Source organism: Cnephaeus nilssonii (genome assembly GCF_951640355.1).
Source record: "Cnephaeus nilssonii genome assembly, chromosome: 20".
NCBI lineage: Eukaryota > Metazoa > Chordata > Mammalia > Chiroptera > Vespertilionidae > Cnephaeus > Cnephaeus nilssonii.
The window spans coordinates 1,578,136-1,605,067 of NC_137091.1; the positions used below are offsets into that span (position 1 = coordinate 1,578,136).

Genomic DNA, 26,932 nt, shown 5'->3' on the forward strand with positions numbered 1-26,932 from the left:
GCCTTTGGCCAGCACCCATCTTGGTTCCAAGAATGGGTGGCTCCCCCAATCCTACACCCTGAAAGAGACACCCCTAGGACAAGTATTTTTTTAAAAAATATATATGTTTTTATTGATTTCAGAGAGAGGAAGGGGTATATTAGAGGGAGAGAGAGAAATAGAAACATCCACAATGAGAGAGAATCATTGATCGGCTGCCTCCTGCATGCCCCCTACTGGGGATGGAGCCCTCAACCCCGGCATGTGCCCTGACCGGGAATAGAACCACGACCTCCTAGCTCATGAGTCGAAGCTCAACCACTGATCCACAAGGGCCAGGCTCGGACAAGTATTTTGGCTTTCTCTCTTAAGAGGGAAGACCCAACTGTAATGGCGCTCTAACTGGAGCTTAGGTTCACCATCAACTCACGGCCTCCGCCTCCTCCCTACCCCACCTCTGGAAACTCCGGCAGGAACTCTGGGCGCTTCATCCATGGCTGTGCTTAGTGGCTATGGGGGTTTGGGTCTGTCTGAGCCAACAGCCTCCCCAGCTTTAAAATGGGGACACCCGGTCCTCTGCGTCCTCTCTATCTAAACCTCACAGGCCCAGGCGCACCCTAAGCTTGGGGTGCACCCTAGTCCTTGGAGCCTGGGGAGCAACATTCACAGGTTAGTTCCCCCTCACACATCACATGTCCCCACCAAAATCTGCCTCTAGCTGTCAGATGCTACCAACGTTGAACCATACAAATGCAAAGCAAATGAAAAAGAGTGAAACTGCCAATCTTGCAAAAGAAGTGTGGGATTTCACGAAGTTGAGGGGAGTAATGCCATAGAAACCGAGCAGCCGCTAACCACAGAGGAAGAACGTTTCTGTAAGATAAGTGACCGTGACCTTCAGAGAGGGCTGTTTGACCAATAAAGGATTCAGAGTGATCCTTGGGCTTGAAACCCTCAAATATTTTTTGCAAAAATGACCTTTTTGTCGCAAAGAGCCGATTCTTCCATCATTCTAATGCCTACAATGGGTTAAAACTAATATATCTTCAGCATTTTTTGGTTTATTTTTCGAGGTAAAGTCCCAATCTGGCCAGGTTCCCCCCCACTCTCCCTGAGTTTTTGGTCCTCTTTCTGGAAGGATGCACCCCAGTCTGCCCTCCAGGGCTCCGTAGGTGGTGAGAGGCCCTCCCGGAGTCTGCCCCGCCCCCTCCCGCCAAAACCGCAGACCCCCCCCCCCCCCCCAACTCTGAAGGCGTCTGGGCCCGAGCCCGGCGGAGCCTCGCCGCTCCACGTCCGCTCGCAGCAGAGCTGGCGCGAGGCGGAAGGCAGTTAACAAAGTGAACTCTTCCCGGGGGTCCCGCGGGGAGCCGGGCCCGCGGTGCCGCTGCTGCGGGGGGCGGGGGGACACCCGCCGGCGCTCGGGATCCGGAGGCGGGAAAGCGGAGCCAAGCCCGCGGGGTCTCGGGCCCCGGCCTCCCGTCCCCACCCTCGGCCCCAAGCGGGGGTGGGGCCTCCGTCGGGGTCCCGCCCGCTCTGCAGCCGCCCCGCGCCCAGGCGCGCGCCCCTCGCCCAAACCCCCACCCAGCGTCTCAGCGGGCCGGGGTCACGGCCCCGCCGCAGCTAGCCGGGCGCCCCCGCCCCGCCGTCTCCTCTCCCGCCCTCACCCCCCCCCCGGAGGGAGGAGGAGACTCGGCGGCCCTCCGGCGACGGCCGCAGCCAGCCCCGCGCCCGCTCCGCCTGCAGCGGCGGGTCGGCGTCCGGAGCCCGCGGGTCCCGGCCGAGGTGAGCGGGGAGCGCGGCGCCCGGGCGGGAGGTCCCCGCGTCCCGGGACTCCCTCGGGCCGTGCGTCTTCGCGGGCGGCCAGGGGCTACGTTGGGGCGCGCTGGAGAGAGGGGGGCCGGGGGGGCGCAGAGCGGAACTTCCCAGCCGCCTCCCCGGTCCCCGCGCCTGGCCTCCGGTGCGGAGGGGCTGCGGGGGGGAAGGGGGGGGACGGGGCCGCCCACGCGGTGCCGCGGGCCCCGCCGGGCGGGAGGGGGCTGCGGGCGGGGCAGGATTTGGAACTTTCCCGGGGGACACGACGGAGTCCCAGGGCGAGTGCGGGATGGACGGGTGGCGTGGGCCAATCGGAGCCCGGGCCACCTCCCGGGGGGCGGGACAGCGCCGCGCGGCCCGGGAGCCCCCTCCGCCCGCCGCCAGGGGGTGCGGGGCGGCCTGGACTGGCCCGGGACGGGGCGAGGGAGCGGGGGTCGGGCGGTGGGGCGGCAGAAAGCGCGTTCCCGTAAGGAGTCGGGGCAGGTGGAGCAGAGGCTGTGCCAGGAGGAAGGAGGGGGCCCCGCTGCCCACGCTCTGGGGGTGCCAACGGGGAGGTCTGCCCAGCCCGCTCCCACCCGCTCCCACCGGGGTGAGGGCTCAGGGCGGTGGCGGTGGGTTGCCTCAGGTGGGCACACGGCCTGCCCGCTTGCTGGACAGGGCTTTTAGGGGTCTGTTAGTGCCCTGCCCGTCGTCCAGGTAAGAAGACAGGCGCAGAGAGGATAGGGACCTGCGGGTGTCACACAGCACAGCAGCGCAGAGTGGGACTCAGGGATGTCTTCTCTGCAAACATGAATAGATCAAGGAGCTGCTGAGAGGCCCCACCGAGGGCTCCCACCCTCTTCCATACAGCTGTGGTTGGCCACTTGGCCAGATGCATGAGGACCCCCTTGTAGAGGTCCTCCCCCCCCCCCCCCCACTTTGCTGCTAGTCCTCTGTGTGCATGTGGGGAGCAGCTGCTGCCCCGGGCCTCAGATGGGCCATTTGTAAAGAAATGTTATCGTCGGTGACCGGGCTCTCTTTGTGGCTCCTCCGTCTAAGATGGGGGTATCTGAGACAGTCCAAGGGTGCCCACCCCAGGGCTCAGGGCCCGCTTGCCTCCCCCGTCCTCTCCTGGAGGTCCAGTGGCTGGAGCCCAGGCAGCAGGTCAGAGAGACAGGTGCCCACAAGTTGTGGCTGGCCAGCCTGGGACCCTGCACTTATCCAATCAGGCTGTCCTCTGCGGTTTCCTGCTGGGCTCTGCTCCCTGCCCACAGCCAGGCCTGTGGCCCTGGGCCAGGCCCACAGCGCCACCTGAAAGGTTCTGGGAGGACATAGGGGGTTTCTGAGCTGGAGGGAGGAGTTGGGCCACCAGGCACCCCCCTAGTCCCCCCAGCTGACCCCCATCCAGGCTTCAGCATGGCTCACTCCCCTCTTTGGATACTGAGAGTCATCTAAACATGCTTAGGGCAAAACACAACGTTGACCCTCTGTGGGCCCATTCAGCTTCCTCAGATAAGAGGCTTGACCACCCACTTAGCTATAAGATGACCTCTGACCCTGACCTTGGCCACAGACAGGCTCAGACACCTACCTGTCTCCGAGCCTGCCACAGAGTGACTCCTGATCCTTAGGATGACTCAACTCGCCCTGGTCGCAGGGGGACTCCCACCTGTCCGTCTTTCGTCCATAGCCCGGGAAGCATTTATGCAGCACCTGCTGTTTGCTGGGCCCAGTGCCGACAGCCAGCAAGACCAAGTGCCCTTGTGGACTTCACAATGTGGCCATTGCTGAAAAACAGGGAGGTGCCAGTGCTTTGGGATCATTCACATAATCTGTGTACGAGGTCAGGGAAGGCATCCCAGAGGAGTGGAAACTGAAGGTGGGTCTTGAAGGATGTGTAGGAGTTTGCTGGTGGAGAAACAAGGGAGAGATATTCCAGACCAGTCCGCAGGCAGCAGGAACCACTGATCACTTCCTGTAGACAAACCCGATGAGGGCCTAGCCTGAGGCAAGTGTCGTGTGAAAACATTCTTGCTTCCCTCCTAGAGTGGCCAGCAGCTGTCTGGAGCAATGAGGGTGGCTGAGGGCTGGGGTTCGGGAGCTCCGGGTCCCACTCAGCCCTGTGCCCAGCTAAGGGTGCGCAGGTCCCAGTTCAGCCTCTGCTCTCCACCCTCCCAGCCAAATTGAAGCCAGTCCTCGATGCCGCCTCCTAGAAGCTCTGGGTGGCACAAGAGTCCCGCCTGGGTGGGCGGAAGCCGGAGCTGCAAAAAGCGGGCAGCTGGCCAGCTCTGGCGGCGGAGGGTTGTAGGGCTGTGCTCCCTGGGCAGGGGGTGGGGCTGGGAAGGTCAAGGCGTTTCCTGGAGGTGAGGGACTGAGCTTGAAGGATGGGTGGGGGGGTTCAGAGTCTGAGGGTTAGAGCAGGAGTAGACCCATCCTGCTGGTGGGAGGCAGGAGCGGGGAAGGTGGAGTGAGGAAGTGTCCCCGCGGTCTGCAGTGGCTGGAACCTTCTGGACCTGCTCCTGGGGGTGCGATGACAACCTAGAGGAATCAGGAAGCCACCCAGGCACAGCGATGGGAAGAAGCCACTGAGCCTGCTGGGTAAGGGCAGCCGGCCGGGCCGCCGGAGCCTGTCTCTGCAACCAAGCTGGACTGTTGTGCGTGAGTGTGTGCGTGACCAGCGCTCTGTGAGCTTTTGTCCCCAAGGCTGTGTTATGAGAGGGGTGGGTGGGCTGAGGAGAGGGGTGGCTGCTTGGCAGGGTCCGGTTGAATCTGGGTGTGCAGGGTTCCTGGTGTGCTAGGGGATGGGTTTCTCCAGAAACGAGCCTTGGGGCCCGGGCCCCACTCCTTCCCACACGTGGGCATACGCACCCCCGGGGGCCCCTGGGCCACTGGAGGAGGAGCAGGAGGGCTGTTCAGAGCCCCTCTGTCCCCGCAGCTGTCCTCCCCCTCCCCCAGCCCCCAGGAAGGGCCAGACCAGGCGCCAAAAAGGGGCACAGGAGCTGAGCCTGCAGCTCACCCCTGCCTTTAGCGTGGGCGCCTGGAAGCCATTAGGGACCTGGGTGGCGCCCGCCCTGCCCCTTTTGCGACAGGCTTGGGATTCCTGGAAGGAGCAGGCCACCCCCTCCCTGCTGAGCCCGTGCCAGGCCTGGCACCTCCCAGAGGCAGCGAGGGTGTGGCAGTGGCCCCCTCCCTGTGACCCTCTCAGTTTAGGGGCTGCAGGAAGGGCCCAGCAGACAGGGCCTGGGCCCCAGGACCCCCAACCCCCACCATCCCCGATTTCTAGCACAGCCCAGGCTGCCTGGCTGGCACTTGGATTTCCTGCCTCCTTCCCCTCCCCCGCAGGCTCTCACATTGTTTTTCTTTTCCAAGAGCTTCTCCCGTGGAGTCTGGCCAGGAAAATGGGGAGAGGAGAGTGAGTGTCCGTATGCATGTTTGTGTGTGTGTGTGAGTGTGTGCATCCACTTAGCAATGAGTGTCTTTGCATGTCTCTGTGTGTATCCATCCATGTGTTGGCATGTGTATGCCTTCACGTGTGTCCAGGACTCTCTGCAGGTGAGCATCTTTCTGTGCGTCTGTCGAGTTGTGCGTGCCTCGGGTCCCTCTCTGAGTGTGCATGTGCCTGCCTGTGTCTCTTTGTATCTGTGTCTGTGTGTATGGGGTGGGGGTCGGGGGTATCTGCAAATGTGCCTGTGAACACACATGGGGTCACAGCCAGCTACCTCATTGCCCAGGTGGAGAGACTGAGTCACAGAGAGGGTATCAGCCTGCCAGGGATCCTTTGGGGAGTCAGTGGCATTCTGGGAAATGGAACCTCACCGGCATGGCTGTGTCTGGGTGCATGACTTTGTGCAGGTATTACTGGGGTTGAGACATATACATCTGTGTGTATGGACACATGGGCGGTGACAAGGCATCACCAATACCCAAACGCCCTAAACTCGGGCTGTTAAAATACAGTTCCCAGCCTCCTAGCTACTGCACTGGACTCTCTAGGGGTGGGGCCCGGAGACTGCATTTAAAGCAACTGTCCCGTGAGGGCCAGAGAAGAGAGGACCTTGGGGCCTGGGGCAGGGCAGGGAGGGAATGCCAATCTGGTGGCTTCCCTTTTCACTGACATTGATCACCTGCCAAGAGTGAGGGGGTCGGAGACTGGGAGAGGGGACACAGGGTTGGCAGGCAGTGTGGGGACCAGCCAGTGTTGAGAAGCGCTCTGATTGGTCACTCTGAAAAGAAGGGGTAGCGATCAGGGTGGCTCAGGGGCTGGTGTGAGGGACAGGCTAGCTGAGTGGGGAGGGAAGGTCACTATGTCTCCGTGGGCTGCTGGAGGTGGTCAGGAGGAGGCCACGTGGAGGGAGAAGGTGGCCGGTTAGGGACAGAGAGGGCCATGTGCCTGGTTTATTTTAAAGGGGATGTGGCCTATGAATAGCAGAATCTGACACCTCGCTGCGCCCTCAGCATCTAATAGGCACTGGTTGACTTCCCTCGCACCACAGCACGCCTGTATCACCAAACCCTGCCAGCGTTGCATTTGGACTCCCCGATACCGTATCTGTCAGCTCTGGGCCTTCACCTTGCGGAGCCTCCCGCTCCTCTTCAGTAAATGTCGTCGTTTCTCTCGAATCTGTGGAGATAAATAAATGAGATAATCCACATAAGGCCTGTGCTGGGCCCCCCACAGGTGTCACTGTCATCACGTGCTAAGACGGAAACAGCGGCCAGGAGCCAGCTTCCAGCCCCAGCAAACTACCGGCTGGGGAGAGAATGGGGAGCAGACAGGGGTCAGGGGTTGATCACCTGACCTGAGATGGTCCAGGAGGACTTCTAGGAGGAGGTGATATCTCAGATACGTGTTAAGGATGAGAAGAGTTGGCCTGGTGTCGGAAGAGGCAGGAGGGCCAGCATGGAAGCATGCTGTGTTCGGGATGGAGATGGGAGAGTAGTCGTTGCTCAGTGTGTGAGAGGGGACTGAAAGTTGGGGACAGCAGATCAAGGCTGCAGATCAGCTGCCATTGCTGCAGGTTGAAGGGACTAAGGCAGGGAGGTTGGAGGCCAGTGAGGAAGCGGCTGCAGCCCTTGCTCACCACTCCAGCCTCTCGGGGTTCTTCCCGCGCAGACCATTCTCTCCGCTGTCTCTGCGGGTCCTGCCCGTCCCGTGGCTGCCGTTGTGGATAAGGACCGATGGCGCCACAGCCGACTAACGGTGTGCCCTCCCACAGGTCCCAGGAGGCATCCCCCACCCGGCGGCCGGCCCGGACAGCGGTGGGTAGCGGTGTCAGCATGCACAGTGGTATCGCATCTGCCGGACGTCCCCCTCGCGGCCCCTGAGTGCAGCCCAGGTTCCAGTCCAGGGCCCACAAGTCCGCTTGCGCCATGAGCCACGGGCCGAGCCCCCGGCTGGCCGAGTCCCCGCAGCTGTCCAAGGGCAGCCTTCTGACCATCCTGGGCAGCCCGTCCCCCGAGCGCATGGGGCCGGTGGACTCGCTGCCGCCCACGCCGCCCAGCGGCACTCCCTCTCCCGGGCCGGCCCCCGCGCTGCCGCTGCCGCTGCCGCTGCCGCTGCCGCTGCCGCCGGCGCCCGCGCTGCTGGCCGACGGGGACTGGGAGAGCCGGGAGGAGCTGCGCCTGCGGGAGCTGGAGGAGGCGCGCGCGCGGGCGGCGCAGATGGAGAAGACCATGCGCTGGTGGTCGGACTGCACCGCCAACTGGCGGGAGAAGTGGAGCAAGGTGCGCGCCGAGCGCAACCGCGCGCGCGAGGAAGTGCGGCAGCTGCGCCAGCGCCTGGACGCGCTCACCAAGGAGCTGGCGGGCGCCCGCCGCGAGCGCCAGGAGGCGCAGGGCGAGTGCGAGGCGCGGGGCCGGGAGCTGGCTCGGCTGCGGGGTGCCCGGGGAGCCGCCGGCCCTACCCCCGAGGGACCGGAGACAGAGCCTGAGCGGGAGCACGAGCCGGTGCGCGACGTGGGCTCCGAGAGGCCCCCGAGCAGCCAGGTGTGTGGAGGAGGCGGGGCTGCGGGGCAGGGCCTGGCCCTGGGGTCCGGAAGTGGGAGAGGCTGCCCGGCCCAGAGCCAGAAATGGTAAGGGCCTGGTGCCCTAAGAGGTTTCACTCCTGTGGTTTGACCTGGTGGGGCCCCAGTCACCTCCGTTCCGGAGACCCCTAGGGCAGAGTCCTGGTCCTGGGTCCTGGTGGTCCCTCCACTCCCACACCTGAGTGGTCAACAGAACCAGGGAATCAACCCATTTGAGCCAGAGTAGGATCTAAGTAAGTACTTGCCTGGGACGCATCCATCAGTAGCAGAGCTGAGCCCATTCATTGGTTCGACTTGAACTTGGGGGGGAGGTAAACACAAGCACCAGTTAAGGCCGAGGGGTGGGGGCTGGGAGGGCACTAGGAACACGGAGGAGTCCCGATCAAGCCCTCCTGAAAGAGGTCCCGCTGCCGCTGGGACGAAGAGGGTGCAGAGGAATTCGCGGTGAAGCAGGAAGACGGGTGGGCACTCCAGGCGTGGCAATGGCGCACTGTGCGTTGGGGAACCGGCAGCCAGTGGGCACCTCCACGGAGGCTCAGCTCCAGGTGTGCATCACCTAGTTCATTCTCACAGCGATCCCCGGAGGTGTTTGCCTTACGGAGGAGGACACCGAGGCATAGAGAGGTTAAGTCGCGATGTCTCCCAGCTGGAGGCGAGTTGCTGGGGCATTGAACCCAGGTGAGCTCCGGAGGCCATGGTGATGATCAGTGTGGCTGGAGCATTGACGGTGGGTGTGGAGGGCAGCGACCCCCTGAGCCAGCACGCCTGTCACCAGAGGGCCATTAGGGACAGAGCCCAGGCTCGGGTTGCTTCTAGCTCCATCCCCAGACTCTAGCGAGGATTCTTGGCTGTCCCTCTCCTCCCTACCAAGCCCCCTCCCTCCCCTGCCCACTCCCTCCACCCCTGTAGGCTAGAGTGGGCCCTGCCCCCTCCTGGCAGCTGACGCCCCCCTCCCCAGGCCTGCCTGGTGTTCAGAGGCGGCAGTCATTGCTCTGCTGCGGGGCAGACCACCACAGGCCCTCCAGCGGCCTCCGGGCTCCCCGGCCTGTCCTTGTCGGGTGTCAGTCACCGCCCGGGAGGCGGCAGTCATTGCTCTGCTGCGGGGCAGACCACCACAGGCCCTCCAGCGGCCTCAGGGCTCCCCGGCCTGTCCTTGTCGGGTGTCAGTCACCGCCCGGGAGGCGGCAGTCATTGCTCTGCTGCGGGGCAGACCACCACAGGCCCTCCAGCGGCCTCAGGGCTCCCCGGCCTGTCCTTGTGGGGTGTCAGTCACCGCCCGGGAGGCGGCGGGCGCGGCAGGCAGAGCCCCGGTTGCAGTCTGAGTTCGTTGGCCAGCCCAGCCGCTTTGCTCCGCGACCAGAACAAGGCCCTTCCCTCCCTGTTTCCCTGTTGGTGACATAGGGCATTGGACCAGGTGGCACCTGAGACCCCCACCCAGACTCCGAGATACAGGAGGAGTAGAATCTCGCTCCTTGGGGAGCCCTCGGAGCCACTGTCCCAGTCCAGTAGGGACACTGAGAGCCAGCCAGGGAAGGGAGCGGCCCCTCGTCTGCAGAGGCCTTGGGGAAAGCAGGCTGGGGCAGGGTGTCGGGTTTGTGGCCAAGGCAGGCCTTGGGGGTGAACAGGGGCTTGGCATTGGGTTAATAATCCCTGCAGCTTCCTGTCTGGAGCTGGTTCTGCTCACAGGGCCTCCTCACTGTTCAGCTCTTCCGTGTCACCCGTCTCGCGGTGCCTTACTGTTTGCACCTGGAAAATGGGATCTTAAAGCCAGAATTCCTTTTGAAGGAATTTAGTTCCTGTTCATTGTAGGAATCCCCTACTTCTACATTGATCCACACCAGTGTCCCACCATATGTTTGCATACTTACAGTGACAGGGAGCTCACTACCTCTCCTGGGAAATCTTCCAGCATGCAGGGAACCCTGGTGGCTGACTCTTGTGCAATTCCAGGAGAAAGGGGAGGCCCAGAGGAGGCTGTGTCCGCCCCCCTTTCTAGGATGCAGGGGCCCAGAAGGGCTGTGTGACTTGCCCAAGCTTACCCCCCAGCTGATTCCAGACCCAGAGCCTGGGAGAGGCCAAGAGGACTCAGCAGCCACTGGTCCAGCGTCCACCTTGGTCCCCGCAGGAGCTGGAGCTGGCGGAGAGCCTGCTGAAGAGCAGACCAGAGGAGCCCAAGGGCTGCTGGGAGACACGCAGTGCGGGGACTGGGGGCCCACGGGGCAGCTCGGGCCGCCAGGAGCGCAACCGGCTGCCCTGGGAGGACACAGCAGCCATGGAGGAGGAGGCCTCCAAGTTGACTGCCCTACGACTGCGGCTGGATGAGTCCCAGAAGGTGCTGCTCAAGGAACGAGAGTGAGTGCTGGGGGCAGGCAGGTGCCAGGGGGGTGGGCCGGGCAGGTGCCAGGGGGGTGGGCCGGGCAGGTGCCAGGGGGTGGGCCGGGCACCCTCAGCACCACAGCGTGAACATCAGTGTCACAGAGCGTGAGACTCACTGAAGGGGAGTAGTTCTATTTGGGCTTGAATCCTGCAGCATTAGAGCAGTGTGCTCTGCCCGAGGACCCCATGCTAGTTTTCTATTATTATTATTACTAGAGGCCCAGTGCATGATTGAATCATGCCCGTGTAGGATCCCCTACACGCTTTCGCTTTTCGCGGTGGAGCTGGGTGCCTGTCCGCTGGTGTACCAGGCTCGGCGGAGGCTTCTGAAAGGCCTGGTGCCGGAGCAGACAGGCACCCAGCTCCCCCACTTTTGATGGTCCGCGGCCGCTGAGGAGGGCTGCCGCGGACACCTGGCTACCCTGCCGTTGAGAGGCGCAGCTGGGTGTCCGCGGCAGGCCCCCTCAGTGGCCGCGGATCTGGCCGTTGAGAGGCACAGGGGGCGGGAGCCCCCCTCAGTGGCAGCGGATCCGTGCCTCTCGATGGCCGGATAGGCCACCCCGAGTCCCGCCCCCCAGCCTCCCGCCGCCCAATCGTGGGCATAGCGGAGTGATGGTAATTTACATGTTACTCTATTATTAGATAGGATGATGATGATGATGATGATTACTACTACTAGAGGCCCAGTGCACAAATTCATGCACGGATGGGGTCCCTCAGCCTGGCCGGCAATTGGGGCGATTGGGGCCAGCAGGTTGAGGGGGAGGGACCGCAGGAGGTTGGCTGTGGGAGTGCACTGACCACCAGGGGGCAGCTCTTGTGTTGAGCATCTGCCCCCTGGTGGTCAGTGCGCATCATAGCTACCAGCCAGTCATAATAGTCACTTAGGCTTTTATATATATAGATTAATTCAAATAATATGTAATATGCAAATCAGAGTGAGGTTCTAGATCCTTTTCACCCCCAGGGATGTCATGTACACATTACCGGATGCAGGGTAATTCCTGGATGGGCAGGATGTTGTGGGCACTGCCAGCTATCGAGTATCCCTGGTCCCTGCCCACTAAATGACCCTGTCATCATGACAACCAAAAACATCCCCATGGATTTCTAACATGCCTCCTCGAGGGTGGCGTTGTCTCCCCTCAGAACACTGTGTTAGACCCTCGGAACGGGAGCCGGGCGTGGTGTGGGATGGGGAAGCACAGCGTGTAACAGTGAGTGCAGCTGTTGGTTGAGCACTTACTATGTGCTGGAGCCAGGCACCGTGCTTGTTACCCACAGCTCCTCATTCATGCACAGGGTCATGGAGAACTTGGGAATCCCACCCAGGGAAGATGACAAGAGGGGCCCTCTAGATCCGAGGGGCATTGGACAGTGTTTCCCATCTTTTCTAATGGCAGAACCATGTTTTCAAGCCAGGCCTTGCAGGGAACCGCAGTACATGAAACAGGAGCCGGGGTCGTATTTGGCAAATGATCCTGGGGCCCGGGGAGAGGGGGCACCTGCCAGGGTTGGTCAGTGCCATGAGGCCTGGTCACCTCCTCACACCACGCACTCGTGGGAGGGCTCTAGTTCCAGGAGGAATCCACAACCAGGGGCCTGCCACAGTGTGGGGTGCCAGGACCTTGAATGCCGAGGCAAGGGCTTTGGCCTTGGGTTCTGCAGGTGCAGAGTGCATAGGAGGACTCTGAGCAGAGGGCGCCGGTGGGCTCACCCCATGTCTCCCTCTCTCTGTCCCCTCCCCAGGGATAAACTGGCACTGAGCAGGAACATTGAGAAGCTGGAGGGGGAACTCAGCCAGTGGAAGATAAAGTATGAGGAGCTGAGCAAGACCAAGCAGGAGATGCTCAAGCAAGTGAGTCTTGGAGACCAGGGGGGCTTCCTGGAGGAAGCAGCATTGTGCTGTTGAGTTTTAGCAGTGGGAGTGCATAAAAGAAGGGAGTTCGTTGTTTGTCAAGCGCTGGCCACGCACTGTTCTGAGTGCCGGGTGGGCAATGTCCCGGCCTTCAGGACCTCCCCTTGAGGAAGAGGATCAGGGAGGACTGGCAGGAAGCAGGCAGATAAATTCATAAGCTATGAAGTAGTCAAACCAGTAGAAGAGGGTTGGGGTGGTGGGTCAGGAAAGGCTAAGAAGGTGACATTTGAGGCAAGACCTAAAAGGATTAGAAGAAGCCACCCTGAGAAGATAACGGGGGCAAAGTTCCTAGCAGAAGGCACAGCAGATGCAAAGGTCCTGGGGCCAGAACAAGCCTAACGTGTCCAGAAAGTGAGCCAGTGTGGCTGGAGGGTAGTAAGTGAGAGGTGAGGCTGCAAGGAGAGCTTTGAGGACCAGGATGCAGGGGAGGCGTCTGATGGCGCATTCACTGAGTGCCTACTGTGTGCGAGGTCTCACTGGAGCCTCGAGGCAGTCGGGCGGCTGTCCCCATTTCATAAGTGAGGAAACTGAGGCTCCAGCCAGCAGAAAGGGGACTCGGCTTCACCACCACAGTGTGGCGGACTCCCTTCCCGCCTCCTGTGCAGGCCCCCATGGCCACCAGGGGGCACAGCCACCCCGAGAAAGCTGGCTGGGCCACAGACCTCAGAGCCTGCATCTGCTCCGGAAGGGACGCTGGCCGTAGGGAAGCTCCTAAAACAGATTCCCAGACCCACCTCGTCCTCCTGAATCGTCGTCTGTGGGACTTGGGTTTAGGAATCTGTCTTTTTAATTTTTCTAAATTGGGAAGTGTGATCATTTGCAGAAAGTGAATAAAACACAAACGCAGTTTCAGATCACTTACAAAGATCCGCTTTGTATCTGACTTCTTTCCCTCACCATGTGTGTGCAAGGCCATCCCTGTCCTCACACGCACGGCGCGGCAGTTGGTTGGTTTTCCCTGCTGTCAACAGCGACGCTGCACTATGTCCGAGCGCCCAGGGGATTCTGATGCGGCCAACCCCGCACCCACACGCAGACCATGGTCAGCCAGTGTCCATGGAGGGCTCCCCGATGCCAAGGCCTTACAGGGGTACAAAGGTGGACAGACAGACAACTCTCTGTCCTCCCAAGCTCCCATTCTAGGGGGGGAAGGTGGCAAGTGGAGGAGGCACCCCCTGCAGGTGGGGAGGACAGCAGAGGCCGCCCTGAGCAGGGGCATTTAGGCCAAGGCCCGAGCATGAGAAGAGTCCATGCTGCAAAATAGCTCAGAAAAAGTGTATGAGGCAGAGGGAGCCACATGTGCAAAGGCCCTGGGGTGGACAGGGTGTATTTGAGGCTTAGAAAGGAGGCCACACAGTGAACTAAGAGGAAGGAGGTGGGAGGGCTTTGTGAGACCATAGGGAGGGGTCAGTCCTTACCCTAAGGAACCCGGGATGGGGACATGATTGTATTTATCTTTTTAAAAGCTCACTCTAGGCGACTGTTGTGGAAAATGGGTTGATGGGGGGCTGGAGTGGACACCGGGCGGCTAGACGGTAATGAGGTAGGAAGTGAGAGATGTCGGAAGCAGCTCAAGTGGTCAGATTCAAGGTCCGTTCTGCACACCCGCTGGCCCATTTGGGTACCACCTCTTCGCTGGGCACTCCTCACCAGTGCCCCCCTCAGGGCTGGCTCTGGGTGCTGTTCACGTAACCAGGCTGGGCTGTCTCCCGCAGCTCAGCATCCTGAAGGAGGCTCACCAGGACGAGCTGGGCCGCATGTCCGAAGACCTGGAGGACGAGCTGGGGGCGAGGTCCAGCATGGACAGGAAGATGGCTGAGCTGAGGGGCGAGGTGGGGCCTCCGGCGGGACCCAGGAGGGCTGGGGGGCCATGGGGCCCTGCTCTGTCAGCTGGGCTCTTGAAAGAGGCCTGTGCTCTAAGGGATCCAGGCACACCCCAAGCGGTACCCCAATCTGCAGGGGGCAGTTCCTCTCCCACACAGAGACCAAAAGCACCTCACATCCTGCACACGTGAAATAGCCCAGGTTAATTATAGCCACTGCAGCTGGACCTGCTTCCTGGAGCCAAAAACGGCTCCAGGAGAGTCGGGGGGGGGGGAGTCCAGCTCAGCCCTTCCGTGCCCCTTCCCCAGGGACCCTCACCCTGTCCTGCCCTGTTCCAGATGGAGCGGCTGCAGGCGGAGAACGCAGCCGAGTGGGGTCGCCGCGAGCGGCTGGAGACGGAGAAGCTGGGCCTGGAGCGGGAGAACAAGAAGCTGCGGGCACAGGTCGGGGACCTGGAGGAGGCCCTGGCCCGCCGGCGGCGGCAAACGGCCAGCGCTCTGGACTGCGACCTGCGGGCCAGCCAGGCTGCACTCTTCGAGAAGAACAAGGTGGGGCAGTGGGTGGCGTGGCCAGGACTGGCGTGGCCCTGCCTCCCCATCCCGCCAGGGCAGAGCACCTACTGTGTATCCAGTGTCAGCCCACAGGGACCCGGGGACCCCTGAAGTGACAACTAAGGACAGAGGCCGCTCCTCCTGGGCACCCACTCTGGTCAGGCTCAGTGGCCATGGCAGTACCTGCATTTATTGAGCACCTACTGTAGGCCCTTCGCCAGTGCTTTCTGTCCATTACGTCACTTAATCCTCTCAACAGCCCTTCTGTTTATGCAACAAATGTTTGCACCAAAGACTCCAGACCTCATCCCTCCCCAAAAACCTGACTCAGCTCCAGTAGCCTGCTGGGCATCCCATGTCCTTCCCAGTCGGCACCTCAAAGTGACACGTGCAACATGGAGCCACTGAGTCACCCACCTAGGCCTGCTCACCTCACTGGATGTCGCCTCTTAGCCTCCAGTTGCTCAGCCAAACCTCTAGTGCTGGTATTTGTGACACCAGGTAGAGAGACTCTGGGGAGAGGGGACACCAGCACCCCAGACCTGCCGGCCGCGGTGCCCTCGGACACCGAGCCCCCCTCCCCTCTGCTCCCTGCAGGAGCTGGCAGACCTGAAGCACGTGCATGGCAAGCTGAAGAAGCAGTTCCAGGAGAAGGTGGCAGAGTTGGCACATGCCACCCGGCGGGTGGAGCAGCATGAGGCGGAGGTGAAGAAGCTGCGGCTGCGGGTGGAGGAGCTCAAGAAGGAGCTGGCCCAGGCTGAGGATGAGGTGAGCACCGCTGAGGCCCGGGGGCGGCCTCCAGACCTCAGCTACGGTACGAGTGTCTCCATGCTGAGTCCCAGGTGCCTGGCATGAGCCTGGCTCTCAGGATGTGCGCAGGGTAGAGAGGGTGGGTGGGTGATGGATGGACGGTAGATCCGTGTGAGGGTAGGAGGGTGGGAAGAAAAATGGACAGACGAGGTTGATGAGAGGTTGAATAGATTAATGGGTGGATGAGGGGCAGACTGTAGGTGGTTAAATGGAGAGACAGAAGGATCACTCCAGGGATGGATGAACAGATGGATGAGGGACTGGGTGGACAGATGAATGGGAGAGGGAGAGAGGGCGGGAGGAAGGATGGATGGATGAGATGTGGCAACAGACGTCTGATGGGTGATGGGGTGGATCGGTGAGGATGGGTGAGTATGTGGAAAGATGGATGGCAGTGGACAGTGGAAAGATGGATAGGCCACTGACTGCATCAGTGGGTGGAAGAATGAATGGACAGGGAAAGAAGGACAGAAGGATGGTAGATGGAGAGATAGGTGTGTCTGTCTGGGAGAATGGAAGGACACATGGACAGGCAAGGTGAAGGCGTGGCTAAATAGATTAATGAATGGTGAGTGGGTAAGTGGGTATCTTCATGGGCAGATGGATATTTCCATGGATGAATGGTCGCATGGCACAGACGGATGAGGGTAGATGGGTAGGTGGGTTGATGGATGGGCCAGTAGCGTGGAGTATTGGAGGAGGGGTGGGTTCAGAAGGGAGGGGCAGCGGATGGAGAGGAGCACCAGGGATGCTTCCCTGAAGAGGTGGGCCCGCTCTCCGGGAAGGACGTTCCACGGGTGAGTGGCAGGAGGCAGGCCAGGCTGGCCCAGCCAGGTGACCCCGTGCTGTTGGCCCCGCTCACCCCCAGCTGGACGAGGCCCACAACCAGGCGCGGAAGCTGCAGCGGTCGCTGGACGAGCAGACGGAGCAGAGTGAGAACCTGCAGGTGCAGCTAGAGCACGTGCAGTCCAGGTGGGCCCCCACGTGCACCCCTGGGGGAGGGGCTCCATCCGGGAGAGGATTCCTGGCGGCACAGAAGCAGGGCAGAGAGACTTCCAGCCAAAGGAAACTCCCCCCCTCCCCTCTCCTCCGGGCAGGGTCCGAGCTCAGCTCCAGGAGAAGGGGGAGAGGGAAGAGGGCCGGGCTCCCTGGGGCCAAAACCCTGTCCCCTCCAGGCAGGAAGGGCCGGCCGGAAACCGGGGAAGGGGCGTGAGAGCAGGAAGCGAGACCAGCTGGGACCTGGGATTGTCTCCTTGGCCAGAGAGCAGGAAGGGTGGCCGAATAGGTCAAGGCCAAGGTGGGGTAATAGGTAGGGCCCGTGGGCTTGGGGAGCCATTGACAAGAAAAACAAACAGCCTCGGGGTCCTGGGCTGGGTTGACCCCGGGCCAGCTGGGATCGGAGGAAGGGGAGGAGCCCCAGCCTGATGGCGGCCCGAGTCCTCAGACCGCAGGGTCTGGGGAGCCCACCACACACTCTGCATTTCTCCCCGCCCCCCTCCCAGCACCCAGTGAATTGTACCCTCTCTCTGACACCCCTTATGGAGCCGTAAGATATCAGAGAGCGTCAGGTCCAAGCCCCTCCCCACTTCACAAGCCCCCTGCCTGAGGGGCCTCCAGCCTGACCCACTCTTCCTGGGCTGGGCCCTGGGCAGGCCTGACTCCCATCCTCTTATCTCGTGGGATGGAGGGAGCCTGGGCTCTGCCTGGGTGGTGGGAATCCTGGCTCTGTCCTTCATAGCTGTGTGGTCTTGGGGCACTTACTTAACCTCTCTGTGTCAGTTTCCTCATCTGTAAAATGGGGGCAATACTAGCTCTTACCTCTTGGTTGTTCGAATTAAAGGAGCCGGTATGTGTTTATAAAAGCACATCATAAAAGCTGCACAACTGCCAGCTGCTGTGTTACTGTTACCCCGGGGTGGGGGCTCAGAGTGGGTCAGATACGGTGCTACAAGGATCGTGCTCCTCTAAGAAGGGAAGGGGGAGATTTTTTTTTTTCTAGGCGGTTGGCAGATGAGGAAACTAAGGCACAAGAGGGTCAGTCCTTCCCCAGCCACACCTCCACGCCTTGGCCATCTGCCACCTGAGCCCTTATTTACTAAGCACGTACCATGTGCTGCTGTGTGCACAGTACCTGCTTCTGGGAAGGGTACAGGCTATGGAGCCAGACATGGCCAACCAAGCCTCAGTTTCCCCTTCTGCTTGGGATGCTTCCTCTAAAGTGCTGGGCAGGGGCCCAGGCATGAGTCCAAGTCCCTCTGGCTGTGTCTGGCCAGCTCTGCCCACTCCCCGCCCCAGCGCACCCCCATAGAAGGCCGCCTAGCCCCAGGGCTTTCCGCCGTCTGGGCCACATTCTTCGGGAGCCATAAACTCCCAGAATGGACAGGCAGGCGCTGCCCAGCCTCTCGAGTGCTTCCATCAGGGAGGGCGCGGCCGCCCAGGACCGCTGCCTCATTTTCTTTTCCAACTTTCTGTGCTTTAATGTTCCGGGGACGGCACTAAATCACAGCGCAGTAATGGAGGCCCGGCTGCGCCCCTCCGCGTGTTAATAATTCATGCTTCCCGTAAGAAGCCGCCAGGCAGCCTCTGCTGGGGGATGGGTGTCGCGCCACAGCTCTTCCCAGGGCCCAAGTTTGCCTGGTGCGTTTTGGCTTTGGAACTTTAATGTGAGAGGAACGAGGGCGGGGCACTTCCTCATAGACACGGGCTGGAGGGGACTGAGACCCCCCACACCCCCCCACACCCCCTACCCCCAACCCCCACCCCCCCATGCCCTTAGAGCCGGGCTGGGGTTGGACTCGCAGCAGCGGGACCTGAGCAGCCGCTCACCTCTCCAAGCCCCCAGCCCACTCTCGCAAATTACTCACCTGCCTCGTACCTGGTTTCTTTGTCTGTAAAATGGAGGTGATAATAGCGCCTCCTGTCATTTCAGGGGCCTCTGGGAGGCTGAGATGAGGTCATGTTTGTAAAAGGCCCAACCTGGTGCCTGGCAGTGGCAGCCAGGGGGATGAGTCCCAGCCCTGACCCCGCTGCCCCCACCCCCAGGCTCCGCCGGCAGCAGCAGAACGCCCCCCTCTTCGGGAAGATCCGCAGCGCTCGCTTTGGCCCTGAGGAGGCCGGGGATGGAGCCAGCGACTTGGATGAGGACGAGGACCTACAGATCCAGGTGGCCTAGAGCTCCAGGGCTGGCAGGACTGGCCCGAGGCCACAGCCCCCCGGTGCTCGGGCTGACCGGCCACTCACTGATGCAGCTGGTTTCCTCACCCTGGGAGCGCCCCTACCAACGTCCTGTTTATATATATAGATATATTTTTATATGTATGCCTGGTGCTATAACACAATACCGCCCCAAAGCCTGCTCTGGGCTCCCCCACCCACCAGGACTTTCATGGAGGGGGGATGGGGTGTCAAGAGAGGGTCGTTGGGTCCCCAGCCCAAGCTGCCTCTGAGCCTTGGGGGCTGGGCGGAGCTGTTCGCAGTACAATGTGATAAACCCGTCTTTTGTAATAAATGAGGTGAGGTTCTTGGGGTGGAGTCCTGAGCGTGAGGCAGATCTGGGCAGGCGGTTTGGGAGACAGCATCGGCCTGCACTTGGCACCGAACCTAAGTTCAAAAAGATCAAGTGAGTGAATGAATGAATGAATGAATGAATGAACGAACGAACGAACGAACATCTGAGTTGCGGGATGGTCTAGGACCCACCTCCTAGGAGGGGAAGGAGACAGGATGGTGCACGTGTTATCTGGAGAAGAGGAGACTTGAGTATGGCATCCATGGATTCAAACATCAGCTCTGCCCCTTACTGGCTGTGCAACTTTGAGGAAGTGACTTGCGCTCTCTGAGCCTCAGTTTCTCTGTCCGTAATGAGATGTCTCACAGAGCCATCCTAGAATCAGGTGGGTTCATCGGGAGCTCAGGAAAGGTTCGTTGTTATTGAAGTACTCGCAGGGATGCCCTGGAGAGGAGGGATTTGCCAGCTGGCCCTGCCATGAGGGACGGAGTTCAAGTGACTGGTAGTTTACCCAGAAGTAAGTGTAAACAATAAACAAGAAATCCTTTTATCTTTTCCCTGGCCCTGCTCTAGGGAGTGAAATTATAGGTAATTTTAAGTTTATGTTGGATACTTAATCTCTAAGTCCCTCTGTAACCAACAGACTTACCTTAAACCTGGTGGGAACTGTTATTAACACAGCAGCACACATTTCTGAACCTTCGCAAGTCGAGGTAGCATTCGAGACACCTGCCCGTGATGAGACCCTTTAGTGAAGCCCCGGGGCCTGGTTTCTGCGAAAGGAGGCGGGCAGGATTGTGCCGACACGGGAAGGTGGTGAGTTGCCTGTGTCGGCTGTGCAAGGAGAGCTGGGCTCCCTGCTGGGGTGGGGAGCAGCATTCAAGGACTTCCTTCTTGAGGCCACCACCGGGGGAAGCCGAGCCTGACCGGAGGGGAGAGGCAGGCCCAGGAGCCCAGCTGGGGTGATAAATCCGGGCATTGACTATGTGCCTGTCGCCAGGCCTAAACTGACCAGCCTGTGAGGTGGGGTTTGCTGTCATGACAGGGAGGCCCCTGCCCCCTCCTGGGCTCCAAGGGGAGAGGACGGTGTTGGGGACACCCAGCCATGGGGACCCCCCAGCGGGTCTTTCCCCCATAAGCCAGGGCCATTGGAAAAGGGGCTGCAGGAGGAAGACCATTTCCTGCCAGGGGTCTTTCTGTTTTCTCTCCCAAACAGGAAGTGGGCCCCAGAAGAGGCTGAAAATGCTGCCCTTTGACCCCTGGGAGCTAGGAACCAGGCCCTCGCTGACAGCAGCCCTGAGAGCCGCCTCCCCAGGCCCCCGGGCAGGCACGCCATTCCCAGACACAGAGCAGACCAGCGGCTGGCTCCCCCAGACTCCCTGGCACCTCCAGCGAGATAGGGTTGAGCAGGGGCCCCATTCCAGCCCCTGTTGTGGGCGGGCCACTCCCGAGAATGTCAGTGAGGAGGGGGTCTGGCCGCCCACCTCCTTTATTCGAGGGAAATCCAAGGAGGCAGCCACAGACAAAGGGCTGCAAGATTGTCCGGGCCCGGACCGCGGGCTCCCTCCCTGCTCAGGCCTTCCACCCCGGCGGTCGGCGGCGGCATCTGCCAACGGAAGTGTCGGCTCTGGCTCCCACGAGGCTGTAGAAACGAATGCATTGCTGATACTAGTGATGGGGCTTTCTCATCAAAATAGAGGTTTCTTTCTCTGGAGAAGTCAGCACCTTGCATGGCACTGAGCTCACTCACACTCCCGCGTGGACACAGCTGCTGGGCGAGAGCCGGTGCCCCCTGCACTGGGCAGTTACCCGGTGGGCGCAGTCCCGCCACGCTCCGCAGCCTCCCCTACATCCACCTCGCTTCTGGGACTGCCTGGCCCCTGGACGCCTGTGCGTGTTTTTCCCCTTGACCTCGGAGCTCTGACAGGTTCCTCGTCACCTCAGGGATGGCCGCTAACGCCCTGAGCCATGCCATGGGCTTCCCTACCCATGAGGCAGGCACTCCATCCTCTCACTTCCACTGCGGATGCAGAGGCTCGCAGGAGCCAGCGACGGTCCCCAGGCCACGCAGGGGTGACACCCTCATTCCAGGTCAGGTGCTGGAGGCCAGACCCACACTCCCCACGGCGCCCCTCCAAGGCCGGGCCCCATGCCGTGCCACTCCTGCCCCCCTCCAGCACCCTGCAGCCAAGGTGAGCTTCCTGGCTGCCCGCCTGCTTGCCCCTCCCCCACCACAGTCCCACCAGCCCTTCGAAGTTCACTTAATTCTGAGAGTATTGGGGGGTTGTCACTTGCCTGCATCTCCGGTCCCACCAGATGCTCTGGCCCAGTGGTCTGCAAACTCATTAGTCAACAGAGCCAAATATCAACAGTACAACGATTGACATTTCTTTTGAGAGCCAAAAACCGACTTCGAATGGGCCACGAAGTTTCAATCACACTGTACGTGCGCGCCCGCACGTGGTATTTTGTGGAAGAGCCACAGTTTGCCGACCACTGCTCTGGCCTATGGGGCAAAAAAACCCTCCCGGCAGCCAGCACAGTGCCCTGGGCCCAGTGGGCATCCTAAAAGGAAGGAAAGAAGGATGGATGGATGGATGGATGGATGGATGGATGGGTAGATGGATGGATGGATGGATGGATGGATGGATGGATGGATGGATGGATGGGATGGCAGAAAGTTAAAGCCAGAACCACCCCCATCCCCCACCCGGCCTCCCCCCTCCCACCCCAGTCCCACTGCAGTACCTGCAGGACTGGTTCTGTTGGGTCTTCCTGCTGGTCAGCTGAGTTTCCAAGAAAGCCACAGTAGCTGGGGGCAGAGTGTCCGCGTCCGCCTCCGCCTGCTCAGGTGCCTGGACAGGCTGGAGAACCGGCTCGGCCAGATCCTGCCCCTCCCACCCCCGCCCCCCCCCCAGCCTGAAGCTCAGGGCCCTGGAAGGCTCGGCCTTCCCAGCTCTCCAGCTGAGGTGGTTTTTGCCCAGCCCCACTACCCTACCGGACAGACCCTGGGGTTCTCTGCCCCAAATCCTACCCAAGAGCGAGCCCCTTGCGCCCCATCCCGCTGGCTCCTAGACCCAGCTGCTTTCTGATTGGCTGTGTGCTTTCTAGCAAGCCCCTGCGCCTCTAGGCTTTTGTTTCCTGATCTGTAAAATGGGAACAAAAGCAACTGTCTTGTCCAAACCCACATCCAATAACATGACCTTCCTGTTGGTGTTATTTTTCGGGCTTTCCTTATGCTCTGCGTCCCCTCCCAAGCCCTCTGTGCCCTGTGCCGGGGCCCCAGCCGCCCTGGCACCCCTCTGCTCGGGGCAGTGAGTGAGGGGGCCGGAGGCCGAGGCAGCACCAGCTGAAACTGTCAGCCCGCCACCCACCCCCCACCCCCACCCCCCCACACGCGCGCGCGCGCGCGCGCACACACACACACACACACACACACACACACACACACGCTGCCACCACCACCACCCCGCCTCCGCGCTGCTAATTGCAGGGTTAGGAGATGCCAGCTGCCTCCCAGGCCCCAGGCGGGCGCCTCCCAGGAGAGCGGGGGCTCCTGGAAAGCCTCCCAGTCCTGCAGCCCCAGGCCCCGGGCACGGGGGTGCTCTCCCTGGTGCCCGGACTCCCCTGCCCCTGGGGAGGGGGCTCCCCCGGTTTTCCGGCTTCCCCCACGTCAGAGGAGCATCCTGGCCGCCCCTCCCCCATGAGGAACTCGCCGAGGCTCCCACTGCTGGGCGGGCAGCCTCCACATCCAGTGCGTGGGGCGCCCCGGACTCGCTGTGAAGCACTCCCCGGTACCTTGGTCTCCGGTCCCTGCTGACCTAGGGTACAGCGCACAGCCCCTAGCTATGGCGGCTCTCCCTCCTCCCCACCCCCGGCTGGGACTGGCTGGTACCTGCCCTGGGCCAGCGCAGCAGTGGCCGGGTCAGACTGGGTGGTGGCTTCACGGTGACCGCGTGGCTCATCGCCGGCACCCTAACCTCAGACTCGGACTCCCCCGGAAAGGAGCAGAGCCTTCAGAGCCCAGGTCCCCCGTGGTGCATTTCATTGTCATCGCAATGACCCAGGAGGTGGACAAAGACAAGGTGGGGAAACCCAGGCCCAGAGAGGAAAGGGACCGGCCAGTTCATGACAGGGCCAGGATGGAATCCGGACAACTGCAAAGGCCGCGGGTCCTCGTCCGTCCTCAGCCCAGGCCTGCACCGGCTCAGAGCAGGTGTCCGTAATGTTCATGGAGGGAGGGAGAGGAGGGAGCTGGTGCAGACAGACGCCTTCCCTTCAGACCACTCCGCAGGCCCTTTCACCCCGCGCCCACCTGGGGCAGGTAGGAGGAGGGGACCCCATTTCCTAGGTGAGTGCACTGAGGCCCAGTGAGCACCCAGCCACGTCTCCTGTAAAGGAGGTCTTAATCCTTCACGCCTTTGACCTTCATTATAACTCAAGAGAGAGCAGCCAAACAGATGCAGATCCTCCTGCACCCCTAACCAGGCCTCCTGAGCCTCAGTTTCCACGTGTGTCTCACGGTGCCCAGAGGATTAGGAAGGACATCTGTCAAGCCCACAGCATGGGCTTCAGCAGCCAGCAGTATTGTTCGTCCGCTCTCCTCAAGGTCACCTGTCATGTCTGTGTGGAGACAGGAGAAGTCACCGGCCACACTGGAGAGGGGGTCCTTGTCCAGGATCTAACTCTGCCTGCGCGGACCACTCCCCTCAGCCACGCTCAGCTCCCCCGGCTCTCAGTCCAACACCAGAAACCTCCACCTGATCACTCGCCCAGGGGCCCAGGCATCTTCATTCCAGGATGGGGTGGGGCTTGGGGGTACCACTGGGAGACCAAAGGCCCCTTTGTTCCTGGACCACCCTCCCCTCCCCACCACCCCACCCTGGTGACTGACAGACTGGAGTTAGGTACGTAACAAAATCCCTTGGGAATTTGGCCGGTGAGAATACTTTATCAGATCGCGTTTATCTGATCGCCCAGTCCCTGAGGGGTAAACTGAGGAAGCTGCCAAGCAGTGGGGGGTAGAGTCAGAGAGAGAAAAGAGATGCCACGCCGTCTGCCTGTGACTTTGTTTGATGATCATGACCGCCAGTGGGATTACAGCTGTGATCCCACCTTACAGGTGAGAAAACCAAGCTTGAGACCCTTAGCCGCATCCTGAGGTCTCACAGCAGTTAAGAAGCAGATCTGAACCGGCCCCCCCCCCCGCCCCCACCGCCCGCTCTCCAGCGCGGACGCTGGTAACCACTATTCTGTGCTTTGAATGTAACACACCCATGAACCTCTGTCTGGGTCCCTTGGCAGGGATTGTTCCAGATGGCTGGCTTCTCCTGGTGTAATTACCGACTTACCCACCTGCTGGCTAGCCTGGGAGTCCCCTGAGGCTAGAATGTGGTCCTTTGTGGTCGCCTTGGCGCCCCCAGCACCTTTGCCTGCCCCCTAACAGGAGCTCACTACGCATTCGGTGAATGAATGAACCAGAGCGAGTGGATGAACAAATGAATGAATGACCTTCCATGCTCCCGCTCAGGCCCAAGGCCAGTCCGGAGGCTCAGGTTGGTCAAAGGCAACAAGAGGTGAAGTTAGAAGCCAGGGCAGGCAAACGGACTGCAAAGTTTTTTGAGAGGAAACTCAGAGATGCGGCTCTATTAAAAATTGATATTTCAATGAGATAATCCCTCTGCCAGGCTTTTAATTGATTGTCTAAAAAGCCTTCCTCTGCTGTTATGCTGCTTTTTTCAGCGGGACCATTAATTTTTTTATGGACAATCAAACCCAGAGAGAGTGGAAGGGCTGCTTCAAGAGGGGTAACCAAGGCGCCAGGGACAAACATCCGGGGGCGCCCAGGCCCGGGAGAGGGGATGTGGCCCTGGGGCTGGCCTTGGCTCTGAGACCGCCTGTCACACCCACACCCGCCCCAGGGGACAGCCTTCGTGGAGTTCGGAGGAGCAGGAGGTGTGGGCTCCAGGGGCAACAGCTGTGAGGTAGAGCCCCACCGGGAATCGGGCCCCCGGGCCCCTCCCCGCCACCAAAGGCCGGTCCCCACCATTCCCGGCCTCTCTCCCACTCTGTCCTCATGGGGCGGGGCCGCCGGAGGTGGACAAGGACGTGCCAGTGAGTGGGAGTCGAGAAGTCTGGGTTCTGCCCCTTTCCCTCTCCGGGCCTCGGTTTCCTCATCTGTGCAGTGGGGGTGCCCTGGCACGTGTGTCCAGGAGCGGTTTTGAGTGCAGAACCAGGACGTCCAGGCTCCTTCTCCTGGCTGTGCGGCAGCCCTCAAACCTGTGCCCACCCCGCCCGCCCCGCCCCCCTCCCCGCCCCAAGGTGACCTTCCCGCCTCTTCCCCTCCCTCCCTCCCTCCCTCCCTCCGAGATGGCTGTGAGTCAGCTCCACGCTCTGCTGCGAAGCTGGGGCCGCAGAGGTGTTCCTGCCTGCCGGCCGGGCTGCGTGTCTCCCCGCCACCCACCCACCCCCTGCGTCAGCCTGACGCAGCCCCACGAAGCCCCGTGCGTCCCCGGCAGCAGCGGCAGCGAAAATGGGCTCAGCCTCGGCTGCCCGGCCCTGGGCCCTTCGTAACTGTCTTGCCCGTGAGCTGGCCTCCCTCGCTGTCTCTCTGCCACCCCATGCTCCTGGGGCCTCTTTTCTGGCCAAGCAGGGCGGGCTTCCTGGGCGTGGGGCACGGATCAGGGCTCCCACTGGGTGTGATGCTCTGTTGTTGCCATCGAGAAGGAATTAATAATCTTTTAAAATTTCATTTCATTTTTCCCATCACCGCTTATCCCTCCATGCCATCTTCCACCTCCACCTCCTCCCCTCCTCCACCTCCTCTCCTCCTCCACCTCCCCCACCACAAGAAATTATTAACAGTGTTTAAAGGGGGCTCCACGGTTTCATTTTGCACCAGGCCCCATAATAAGTGGGTTTTGTTGTCAAGGGACAGACCTGCTTCAGGAGATGGCCATAGTGTGACAGCACCCCAGGACTGGCCTCCTGCCTAAATCTTCCCCTCCCCGCCTTACCCTGGACCCCAGCTCAGAAGCCCCCCTGGCTCTCCTCCCTGATGCAGGGTGGGGGTGTGGCACAGGGCATGAGCAGGTTAGGGGGGAGCGGGGAGGGAGATGACTGCTCCAGGCATCTCAGACGCGGGGAGGCAGGGTGGTCCTCAAATCCGTGTGTCTCCCCTAGACAGGTGCCACTCCGGTCCAGTGGACGCGTGGACACCGCAGAGCAAACGAGGCACAAACTCCTGTCCGTGGCCCGGGGGTTCCTAGCGCCTCGGCCAACAGGCTGTTTCTCAGGCGGCGGACTTGGAAGGCGCACGCTTTGACCTCCTGGGCTCTGGGAAGGTCTGCTCCCTCCAAGCACCGCCTCGGAGGACAGAGGGGCAGGGAGCCCCGTGGCAAGGTGCCGCTGAAACAGAGACAGGTCACGCCCAGAAGGCGGGCCTAGGAAGTCTGCAAAGCTTAAGTGGGGGTGCAAATATTTAGCCACACAAGTGCCCACCGGGGCACTGTTTACAAAGGCAAAAACCAGCCGGCTCACAGATGACAAAACGATGATGCGTTTCTCCAGGGGGAGGCTGGCCTGACCTTCTGACAGAAGCGGGGGAGCGAGAAGTCAGAGCTGAATGCATGTAGGCGGTGGGCTTGGCTTTCTCTCGCCACACGTGGAAGAATCGAAGCCATAATGTGCCTCTCGGGGTCATCGTCTTGCATCTTCCTTACCCCCGACTCTCCCGGCTCCCAGTGGCCAGTCATCGGGGAGCAGGGGCACTTGACGTTCTGCCCTCTCAGATCTGCCCCTGCCACCAGCCCCCTCACTACCCCAGCCCACCAGCTCCCTCCTGCAAGACTTGCCTTCCTTCCTGCCTGGCTCCCCACAGTCCACGGAGGCCCTCCATCTATTCCCTAAGGGCAGCCTGAGGATTTCTTTTAAATGCTAATCGGATTCTTTCCCATTTCCTGTTTAAAACCCAACCCCTGATGAGCTCCCCATCACTCAAGAAGGAGACCAAACCCTCGAACTGGCCTTCGCGTCTCTTCCTGGGCAGCCTCGCTGAGCACGACGCTTCCCCCTTCCCGCTGCTTCCTGCCACTCCGGCCTCCGCCCCGCTCTCTGACAGCACGGGCCCTGCTGCCTCGGGGCCGTGGCACGC

General features: G+C 61.1%; 1 protein-coding gene across 2 annotated transcripts; it reads left to right on the top strand.

Moving 5' to 3' along the window:
- The first annotated feature begins 1,333 nt into the window (after window positions 1-1,333).
- CCDC102A (coiled-coil domain containing 102A) lies at window positions 1,334-18,447 on the top strand. Of its 2 annotated transcripts, XM_079800236.1 has the most exons (10): window positions 1,334-1,761; window positions 4,265-4,368; window positions 6,987-7,755; window positions 9,919-10,145; window positions 11,919-12,027; window positions 13,803-13,919; window positions 14,250-14,459; window positions 15,060-15,230; window positions 16,141-16,244; window positions 18,315-18,447. In XM_079800236.1, exons 3-10 carry the CDS (start codon window positions 7,141-7,143, stop codon window positions 18,442-18,444), a joined length of 1,683 nt encoding a protein of 560 aa, XP_079656362.1. In that variant the 5' UTR covers window positions 1,334-1,761; window positions 4,265-4,368; window positions 6,987-7,140; the 3' UTR covers window positions 18,445-18,447. The 2 variants fall into 2 exon arrangements, with proteins under 2 accessions (XP_079656362.1, XP_079656363.1); XM_079800237.1 differs by lacking the exon at window positions 4,265-4,368 and having other exon boundaries at window positions 18,202-18,340.
- Window positions 18,448-26,932: the final 8,485 nt, after the last annotated feature.

What these genes read in the sequence shown, in the direction of transcription:
- CCDC102A (XM_079800236.1), top strand. Translation starts at nt 7,141, where the DNA reads ATGAGCCACGGGCCGAGCCCCCGGCTGGCCGAGTCCCCGCAGCTGTCC. An exon ending in AGCAGGAGATGCTCAAGCAA is followed by an intron (nt 12,028 to 13,802) that starts GTGAGTCTTGGA and finishes TGTCTCCCGCAG; the next exon opens with CTCAGCATCCTGAAGGAGGC. An exon ending in CACTCTTCGAGAAGAACAAG is followed by an intron (nt 14,460 to 15,059) that starts GTGGGGCAGTGG and finishes TGCTCCCTGCAG; the next exon opens with GAGCTGGCAGACCTGAAGCA.